At 34.2% G+C, this 11,534-nt stretch overlaps 1 protein-coding gene across 1 annotated transcript; it reads left to right on the top strand.

Moving 5' to 3' along the window:
• Positions 1–9,775: 9,775 nt before the first annotated feature.
• On the top strand, positions 9,776–11,226 carry LOC128637987 (transcription factor HES-5-like). The gene is made up of 3 exons (XM_053689870.1): positions 9,776–9,891; positions 10,152–10,326; positions 10,427–11,226. Exons 1-3 carry the CDS (start codon positions 9,826–9,828, stop codon positions 10,654–10,656), a joined length of 471 nt encoding a protein of 156 aa, XP_053545845.1. The 5' UTR covers positions 9,776–9,825; the 3' UTR covers positions 10,657–11,226.
• Positions 11,227–11,534: the final 308 nt, after the last annotated feature.

Genomic DNA, 11,534 nt, shown 5'->3' with positions numbered 1-11,534 from the left:
CTCTATCTGAATCATGAAAGTTTATTTTGGCCTAGACTGTCCCTTTAAAGTGTTAAATTCAATAAAGCAAACATGTTTACTTTCAAGTGCATCACATTAATAATCTAGCTCTAAATCTGCCCAGTTACCTCCTCTGTTTTTTTTTTGTATTCCCTGTTCTGTAAGTGACAGTTATTTGATTGCAATGCACCAAACATCCCATCAGCATCACATTTGCCTTTGATGCATTAGCAATCAGTCTTCTTACCACACAGAAACAATTGTCCCCAAGAAATGATGCTCATAATAACCAACTAACTTAATTAAATGGTAAAATACACTTGGCCTAAATAAGGGTCAAATGATTTTCTACCTGGCTGTGTATATCCAGGTTAATTGATAGACTAGATCAATCTCACAGTTCTACTGTGCACAGTGTGACATAATGACCATTAATAACATGTTTTGTCTGCTTAAACTGTAAGCTCTCTAGGGAGTAAGTGCCCTCTTATGTTTAGATGATAATAATTTATTATTATTGTTGTTTTTGTTTTTATTAATAAAAAATAATAAAGTGTCCCAATAGGCTTAATTAACATGGTTGAAATATTAAAGGGTCTCCTAAAAATAACAGGGATACCAACCAATAGAGACATCAGAATTTTTTTTAATAACTAGTAATCTTAAAAGTAATATTAGTAAGACAAACATAGATAGATAGAACAAAAAAATTAAACCTAAGTGATAATAATAAATCAAAGAATAATATATTTCACAATATGACCAAATCAAAAAAAGTCCCAAGTATGAAGGTCAGAAGATGATCACAATGGACTGTCTTTCTTTTGCCCAATCAGCTCCTTGAGCAAAGTCACAGTCCCACCTTCTGATGAAGTTTCTAAAACATACAGAAAAACAAGGGTGCCAAAATGGCCTTGAACAGTCTGTGAAAAGGGATAACAGTCAACGTGCACTATCAAGTGCTAATTATGCTGCCTGGAACCTCCCAGTCTCCAGCAGACTGATAAACCCAGGCAAGCCAGATACTCCTTGTCCATTTAGGCACAGAAATGGCGCAGCAAAGTGTAAAACATTGTAAAAAGAGGGGACGTGTTTCTCAGGTCAAAAAAATCAGGCCTCTGGAATCCACCAAAGGACGTGGACAATTAGTTTCAATAAGATAGATAGACAGACAGACAGACAGAGATAGATAGACGGACAGACAGATAGACATTTCATACATAGCAAATGTGTGACAGACACAAATAAGAGTAAGCTTGTCAGCCAGGGAAATATTTTGACCTAGGCAAACAAGGCACTTGCCTAGGGCAGCAGATTTTGTGGGGGCAGCACTTTTTAAGTCCCACTAGACACACTACATACGCATACACAGTGCACAACACATGCACACTGCACTACACATGCACTCTACACACACACACACACACCATAAACACACACATACTCACCATACACACCCACACCATACACACACCATACACACACATACACAAACTTATAAACACACGCACTTGGACATGAACATGGAAAAAAAGGTCACGTTACAGGTGAGGGTGGGGGGTGCAGCAGAATTTTGCGTGCCTAGGGGCAACACAAAACCTTAATGCTCCACTGATGTCAGCGTATGAATTATACTTAATTTGGAAACAATAAATTGCATTATGTTGTGTAAATGCTGTGTGTTTATTTTATTATGTTTATCCATAAGGAAAATGTGCCTTACACAATGATATTCATGCAATTTTAGACATATATATTTGTGATATTGTCCTTATGAAAGCCATGCATAGTATTTATTTTCTTGCTATCTATGCGGTCAGATTTTTTATCAGCATTTTCTGGTATGGTCCTTGGCTGATGCTGTAAATTGGTGCTCACTGCAGGGGTTAATGACTGATTCACTAAATGTAACTTTCCCACGTTCTTACCTTTTTTAGTGTACTCTTTGATTACAAGCTCCAGATGTCACCACATAATAGGACACACTTCTATTGTCCCTGCTGAGGTTGTAATGTCTGACTCTGGGAACCTCTGCTCAACCAGATCTTCACTCATTTATTGTGCACAAATAGACAGACAGATAGATAGACAGATAGATAGACAGATAGATAGATAGATAGATAGATAGATATAGATATAGATAGATGCTAAGTAATTTGTTTTTCATTTATAGCAGCACTATCACCCAGCCAGTCCTACTGATAGAGATAACTGTCTGTTTCCTATGGAAACAACTATCTACCCAAATATAAGTCTCTTGTGGAAGTTTTTGTTTCTGTATAGTTTTCTCTTCTTCATTTTTTTTTTTAATATAAGTTGTTACTTAATTTTTTTAAAAAATGTTTTTACAGTAGCACCATCATCCATATTGTCCAACAGATGTCGCTCTAGATGCCTTCAGGACTCTCTGCACGTGCTTTTCTTGCATGGGTGCATTTCAGTTTAAAATAGAAGCATTTTTGTAATATACATGTATTAGCAAAAATGCTTTTAATGCTTTTTAAAAAAAGATATAGCCTACCCAGAGTGCTGAACCAAAAATGGGCTGGCTCCTAAGCTTACATTCCTGCTTTTTCAAATAAAGATACCAAGAGAACGAAGAAAAAATAATAAAAGAAGTAAATTAGAAAGTTAGATAGAGCTGCCTGCTTTATCTGAATAGTGAAAGAAAAACGAAAGTGGGTTTCATTTCCCTTTAATCTGAGTCATAATTTTGGCCTATAACCACTTACACTATATTTTGCTAACAGCATTGTGCTAGTGTGTCAAGTGTCACTTTGTTCTCACATCACATACAAATCTCCTGCTCTTTGAAAATGCAACTTACATGTTATGACTAGAATGTTAAGCACACTTTCACACCTCATCTCATTAGCAGCATTCATCAAAGTCTCTTTTGAAATTCTCCATAAAGGAAAAAAATACAACAAGATCTAAAGCATTTATGCACTTTAATCAACTTTATACAAAACATTGTGGTACCAAGCATAAAGAAAAAACAACAATATTGTCTGTATTATAATGTTATTTACTAAACACTCTAATGGTGTTATATTATTTCTTGTATTTCAAAGTCTTCTGAGTGCTTGTAACTGATTCTTACAATTTACCATTGACATATATATTTATAACCCAATATAGTGATGAAAATGATTATTCAATAGGTCTAATAATATGTCTGGGCGATACATGATAATATATTGTACTTTCTGAGCCAACTATATTAAAATGCAATCATTACTTTTGTTTTATATCTGACTAGTATGAAGCTTCATATGATTATTTTATTTTGCATTATATTTACTATCTGAATTGTATCAATACTAGAAACAAATTATTCTGCTAACTAAGCATATAATATCAATTGTAAAACCCTCTATAATTTTCTTAGTATGTGTTAACAGACCCAATTGATAATTAAAGGATTGTATCTTAATTGTTTCCAATAGTTGATATATGTAAGTTTACAAAATGGGTGATTTTGAAATAGTTGCATAAAATTATTCAAACAGGTTTGACATATGCATGGTTTTCTAAAATATAAAATGTAATGTAATATCAGGCTTGTGTGTATATTACATTTTAATTGCAGACATCAGTGAAGTATACCCTTTATGTTGGGTTCTAAAAGTGCCTTTGATGAATGCTGCTAGTGAAAATAGGTGTGAAAGTGTGCTTAACATGACAGTGTTAACCCATTAGCTGCAGCATCAAAGTACAGGAAATTTGTGTGGGGTCTGTTAAAAGGCACCTATCTTAAAATGGTCCAGTTTTAAACACTATAATGTGACACCAGCTACAGTATCTGTTCCTGCATTATGAATATAGGTTCTAGGTATGCTAGGCATTGCTGTGATTGGTTTATTGACCTGCTGTCTAGATTGGTTAACTCTCTTCTTCTGGGATAAACTTTTGGGAGAAAATTGCTATTTAAATGAAGCATCATTTGTATTATTTTGTTCTCCAGGAACCCCATTTTAATAAATGATTTGTAACTTGCAAAACTAGGGGTAGATACATTGAGTAGCATCCCAGCATAAGTGGTAGTGATAAATGTAGTTAACAGATATTCACAGAGATATATATTATATAATATTATATTGTGATTTGCTATTTGTGTCTCCAGCTTTTTCAGTTCTTCTTTTATTGTAAACATTTATATAACGCTCCATCAGCTTTCCATATGTATGAGTGGGCTTTATGATACAGGTACATAGGTTCTGTGCTACCCAGGAACATATATGTCTGATCATTCTATCCCAATTCATTTATAAAATATATATATCATGTTTATGTACCACCACAGAAAATAACATTTTCTTCTATGTGAAGAACATAGGAATTGTAAACTTTCATTCATGAAACTTTACATTGCAGTGTTTTTTTTAAAAATATCTTTTTCTGCAGCAAAGCCGGATCGACGAATCCCCCTGCCCGCAGATCCTCTGTACTTACGTCAGCAATGATGAAATCGGCTTCCTCTAATATTGGCGTGCACACCAGAGTGTCTGTCTCGTGAGGCCACGCGGTGATTGGTTTCGTTATTGCTGTACTAAGTACAGCATGAGAAGTGGGCAGGGGATTGAGGATCCGACTTTGCTGCAGAAAAAGGTAAGTATTTTTAAAAAACTGCTGCAGTATATAAAGTTTCATGAATGAAAGTGCCCGTTTTTAATAGTATTTTTTAAAACTGGACACTGATTCATAAAAGTTTACATTCACTTTAAGTATTCTTAGGGCTAGATTTATCAAAGTGGAGGCAGACAGTTGTACGTATACGTGCCCCTGTACGCCTCAGCTCGCCTGTGGCAGGGCGAAATTACCCGCAGGTAATCGCCATTGCACACAAGCGCAATTTTGTGCTTGCGTGCAATCCCGCCCCCTGCCCGCGCAGGTATCTGATGTACTGAAGTTAGCGTGCCTCAGTCTTTCGTTGGTGTGCTAACTTTTTACTTTCATCTTGTAACCCATGTGCTAATGTGACCGCAGTACAATTTTTACTTTGAGTGCAGTTTAGCGAGTGAACGGGAAAAAAATAGAGCACCACTTGTATGTCTCTTTTCATTGGCACACCACATGTGTTTAACCAGCTCCCAGATTACTGCCCTGGAGCTGACTTTAACTATGTGTTTAATCAGTTTGCAAAGGTTAAATAGTTAAATGCAAACAATAGTGCAACAATAAAATAACCCTTTTTAAGTTGGTTGTAGCTTGGTTTTGGATAGTTATCTTTCTATACTTCAATAGCAATTTGAATATGTTTTTTTAACACATTTAAACCAAATTGAAATATTAAAGTTGGTTTTAAAGTGTCACTTTACAACTAACCCACATTTACTAAATTAACTTTTTTCCAAGTTGGCTTTTTTTTTACTAAACTCTGTTTATAGTTTGTGCATGTTATGACTAGACCCCATATAATATATCCAGATCCTTAAAATAATCACAAGTAATTGTCAGCTAGCAGAAAACAGGACAGTTCTCAGTGTCTAATTGTATAATACAGTAACCACCAACATCAGCGTATGCGCCTGCAGTGTACAGACTTGTCTCATTTGACCTTTGAATATCTACAATGAGGCACAATCTCTCCAGCTGTTCCATGGTCCTGTCACACAGCTCAGTGGGACACACTCCTATTGTCCTATAGTATTCCTGACTGTGGGAATTAGACTAACACTCAGCACACACGTTATGTATGGGGGGAAGGGACATTTTTAGTAGCTAATGCTGCAATATTTTATCAAATTTAATGCATTTGGGCCACTGATGTTTTAATAATGCATGCAGCAATACAATTTTCACACACACACAAGACACTTATTTTTATATGTTGTGATGTAGTCAGCAAAGTCTTAATTTTCAGACTTGAACTTTAAAACATCAAACAAAATAAAGTACATTGCAAAGTTGTTTTATTGTGCAGAATTAAATATTATGTATAATTCCCCCCTTTTCCTGCTATCCAAGTCTAAAATTAAGTATTTTCCAATTCTGAAAACTAAAAGGGGCTTCACAAGTCCAACCCTGCCACATATATGTCCATAATTGGCCTCAGCCGAGATTATCAGTTAAAGAAACGGAAAGCAAATATAGTTTGCAAAAGTAGATTTCATATATCACTTATACTGTAAATTTGTATTGAAATTTGTATTAAGGGCAAGATTACAGGTGGAGCATATTTAACGCTCCCGCTTGAGCATAAACTCTGCTCGAAATAGGGTTTTTGCACTCATTGGGTAGCATTCATATTACAAGTTGAAAGTAAACTATTTTTGCTCGTGCGCTAACCTGACGTGTGAAAAAGTGGTTAAAAAACACCCTGCACATGCGCAAACATGATCGCAAATTCTCAAGTGCGCTTATTCGACATGAAAATTTAAATATTTCACATTACAATGTTTTTCACATAGCAGTATATGTTCGTTGTATTCATATATGCATATATCTATATTTGCATAAATATATATTTATACCTATAAATATATATATATATATATATACACATGATTATATAAAGGTATAGATATATATATATATATAGATATATATAGGAATATCTATTTATAAATACATAGGTGCCGATTTATCAATGTCTGTCCGACATGATACGCTGTAGCGTATCATGTCCGACAGACATCGCTGAATTTAACATTGCACAAGCAGTTCACCAGAACTGCTTGTGCAATGCCGCCCCCTGCAGATTTGCGGCCTATTGGCTAGCAGGAGGTGTCAATCAGCCTAATCGTATAGGATCGGGCAGATTACCGACCGCAGCCTCAGAGGCAGTGGATCAGGTATGGAGCAGCGATCTTTAGACCGCTGCTTTATAACTGCTGTTTCTGGCGAGTCTGAAAGCTTGCGCGGAAACAGGGGCATCAAGCTCCTTTCGGAGCTTAATAATTCGGCCCCATAGAATATATTCCCCTATGTGCAGAACATTGGAATGTGAAATATTTACAGTAAATATACAGTATAACACATTATTAAAAATGAATATTGCACAGTTTATTTTACATGTTTTCATTTACTTAACAGCAAAAGGCTCAAATTCACTCATATATTTGTCTATATATGTGTACATATGTATTTATGTATTTATATGTGTATATATGTCTGTAAATACATAAATACACATATAAATACATAAATACATCTGTACACACATAAATATATATATAAATACATACACATCTTTAGACATGTATATGTATGTACCTGCCTTTTTTCTAATACCTAAGACCTCATATAATATTTGAGCCCTTATAACTTTTTTGTGCAAAATTGTTTTTAATAATTTTTATAAGATGGTGTTATTATGAGTGTAACTGTACTTTGTAATGTATTTTTTAATGTATTTTTTGACACTTTCTTTGTTTTGCAAAATAGTTCACCAGAGTTCCAAGGTCGTGCTAAACCCGACGCGCATTAAAGGGACATGAAACCCAAATTTTTTATTTCATGATTTAGAAAGAGCATACAATTATAAACAACTTTCTAATTTACTTCTATTATCTATTTTGCTTCATTCTCTTTATATTCTTTGCTGAAAAGCATATCTAGATATGCTTAGTAGCTGCTGATTGGTAGCTGCACATACATGCCTCCTGTGATTGGTTCACCGTGTGCATTGCTATTTCTTCATTAAAGTATATCTAAAGAATAAAGCAAATTAGGTAATAGAAGTAAATTGGAATGTTGTTTAAAATTATATTCTCTACCTTAATCATGAAAGAAAATGTTTGGGTATAGTGTCCCTTTAACTTCAATTGCACTCAAACGATCGATTTTACTTTCAACTTGTAATACAAGTGAAAAACCAGAGGTGCGCAAACACCCTCAATAAATCCCTTTTCGCTTGCGCATAACTGTTAGCGCTCCACTCCTAATTTGGCTCTAAATGTATAATTATCCAAAATTTTGTGATTTGTTTGTTGATTTTTACTTGTTTTCTAAACATTCCGAACAAGCTGTGCCTACTATTTATAATTATAATAAAGTGCTTACTAAAAATAATAAGGAAAAAAAAAGCAATAGTTAACTTGCTGGCTATGCCTTGTATAACTGTATGCTTCAATAACACATTCATATTGGCTTCTTCAAATAAGGCTATTGAAAAAACATTTGCAAGCAAAAAAGGTCTTATTAGTTAAAACATTTTTCAAAAGTATCACAATGTTAATTTACTGTGGCAGGGTATTTACCTCAATTGCGGTTAAACAATATTAGTTTCTCTGGAGAGCAGAATAAATCTTACTTAAGGGACACTGAACCCAAATTTTTTCTTTCGTGATTCAGATAGAGCATGAAATTTTAAGCAACTTTCTAATTTACTCCTATTATCAAATTTTCTTTATTCTCTTGTTATCTTTATTTGAAATGCAAGAATGTAAGTTTAGATGCCGGCCCATTTTTGGTGAACAACCTGTGTTGTCCTTGCTGATTGGTGGATAAATTCATCCACCAGTAAGAAAGTGCTGTCCAGAGTTCTGAACCAAGAAAAAAAGCATAGATGCCTTATTTTTCAAATAAACATAGCAAGAGAAAAAAGAAAATTTGATAATAGGAGTAAAGTAGAAAGTTGTTTAATATTGCATGCTCTATCTGAATCACGAAAGAAATAAATTTGGGTTCAGTGTCCCTTTATAGAGTACTTTTTTTTCCCAAGGGGGATCTATTAACTTTAGCATAATCCTATAGGGTTACCCAACGAAGACTGCTGCTGTATGCCCAGCATCTTTTATTTTAAGGAACTGAAAGGTATTCAGGCCTGACAGAAAGAACTGGTGGCTTAACTATATAAACTGTGTATATGCATTTTAATTTAGTGTTGTACAAGTCTATCAGATGTGTTCATGCACCAACTCCACACACACAGCTCTCTTGCTCTTTGATAACAGAACTAACAGGTTAACACTGGTGTGCTAAGCACACTTCCCCACCGCATGTCATTAGAAGCATTCATCAAAGACCTTTTTGGGATTTTCCATAAAAGAAACATAGATGTCTACATTATAATGCTATTTACTGTAAATACAATATGTATTACATTGTGTTTTGTGTGATTAGATATTAAATACATTATTCAACCTCCCTGTAAAGTTTGTAATGAAGGAAAATAAAACAACATTGCAATATACACATTTTGCCTGCTTTTGCTGTAAAATACTCTTGAAAATAGTGTTACTTTCACAGAAAGTACAGATGACATATGTCCTGACAACTTTTGACAAAATGTAATCAATGTCATGGTCATGTTAATTAAACATGTATAATAATAATTATATTTTCATTATATATATATATATATATATATATATATATATATATATATATATATATATATATATATATATATATATATATATATATATATATATATAAAGCAATATGTAGTGTCAGATGAATTAGGTTTTATTAATTTGGGAAATTAAACATTATTATCCCTGCTTAGTACAAATGACAAAAAATGAAACATTCTGAAGAAACTCATGGAACTATACAGTTTATTGCTGGTGGGAGACTGAAGTATAATCTAATATTCCCACAATTTCAAGCCTTCCCTCACCCATCTGTATTGCTGTCTTGTGTTACAGGCTCCAGATGCCCCTGTCTCCCGTCACCATATAATGGGACACACTTCTATTGTCCCTGCTGGGCTGTGATTGGCTGCTGAGTGTGGGAACCTCTGCACAGCCAGCTACTCACACCTAATTATGCACAAGAGCACTATATAGAGGGAGCGTTTGCTGTACTGGTTGATTATCTTTTGCATCTGAAGAGAACACATCTAACAAAGCAGCTGGAGTGCACTAACTGGGCAGGATGGCTCCTTCTATCATTTCCATGCACAGCTCGGACACTAACAGAGCAGGGAAAGAACTGAGAAAGGTAGTTATGATTTTATATATATATATATGTGTGTGTGTGTTTTAACTGATATAAATATATACATTATATATATATATATATATATATATATATATTCAAATTAACTGCGTGTACATAGTCTTTATATAGCTTCCATTATTTTTTTTTATTTTTTGTTATATAAACATTTTAGTGCCTTTACATACACTTATATATTCTTTACACATTCTTTGTATTCTGAAACATTCTTGTATTCTCATATGCTTGTGTTTTCTCTCCAGCTAAGGAAGCCAGTGATTGAGAAGATGAGGAGAGATCGTATTAACAGCAGCATTGAGCAGCTCAGGATATTGCTGGAGAAAGACTTCAAGAAACAGCAACTTCCATCCAAACCAGAGAAGGCTGATATCCTGGAGATGACTGTGAGCTTCCTGCAACAGCATCTGGCTGCTAAATGTAAGTATCTTTTTTTTTTTGTTTCTTAAACAGAAAACTGCTCTTTGTCAAAAGTCAAATTACATTGCTGAGTGCTAATCAATTTGTTTTTCATTTATAGCAGCACCATCACCCAGCCTGTCCTACAGAGAAGGTCACTCTAGATGTCTCCAGGAATCTCTGCACTTCCTCTCCCTGCAGCCACAGTCAGAAGCTCAGGTGAACCTGCTGCATCATATCCAGGGACCTCACTGTGCTCTAGAAGTGACACATGCCCCAGTATTGCCCTCCTGTGACCCTAACATCACACAAAATCTAAAGGGCACCAAAGCTGTATGGAGACCCTGGTAGTTGAGAGACGTTTCCTGGGGGACAATGGAGTTTACTGTTTTTTCTCAAAACAAGGACTGTATTCAAATCTTACATTTGTGAGATAAGTATCCCCTGAAGGGGGAGCTCTGTACATCTAATCATTAGATCATGAGTTTATTGCATATTGCAATCTATGTTAGCAAAGAATATTTCTTATATTTTGTTCTGTTTTCTGTATGATTACATTGTGTGTAGCCATGCTATTCTATAGAAAGATCACCAGGTGATAAGCTGGTGGTTCTTTGTGATATATTTTACCTTCCAAGAAGGATATGTGCAGTTGTATCAGCCAAAATATCTGTATAGAGATGTCCTCAATATAAGGTATTAATAGGCAGTAGCCTTATGTCAAGTCTACTTTGTGTGTTCCATACACTGGAATTTAATGGCTTAATTGTAAGTTCCCACGGGAATAGGGCCCTCAATTCCTCCTGTATGTGTCAAATTTTGTGTTATCTCTTACAAGATTTATAACATTGTTTTATTTAAATTAATTGTACCCATAGACAGCGCTGTGGAATATGTTGGCATTTCATAAATAAAGTATAATATATATATATATATATATATATATATATATATATATATATATATATATATATATATATATATATATATATGCCTCAGGGTTTATCTTTGTTCGTATCAAAGGTTATTTTTTATATTAAAATTAGACACAAATGGGAATTGATTTTCCCAGTTATGTTGCACAATATTTGTGCTTTATTTGTACATTTTGTACTTAAAAGTAAAACTTGTTTTAAATTTGTAATACTATATCAATCTCAATGAGCTATTAAAATGTATAATTCATTCCCTTCATTACTTGAAGGAAAAATCAGACTTTGAGACACAAA

This window comes from Bombina bombina, chromosome 8 (genome assembly GCF_027579735.1).
Source record: "Bombina bombina isolate aBomBom1 chromosome 8, aBomBom1.pri, whole genome shotgun sequence".
NCBI classification, from domain to species: domain Eukaryota; kingdom Metazoa; phylum Chordata; class Amphibia; order Anura; family Bombinatoridae; genus Bombina; species Bombina bombina.
The sequence above is the reverse complement of the archived record's forward strand: the minus strand, read 5'-3'. Positions and strand labels throughout refer to the sequence as shown.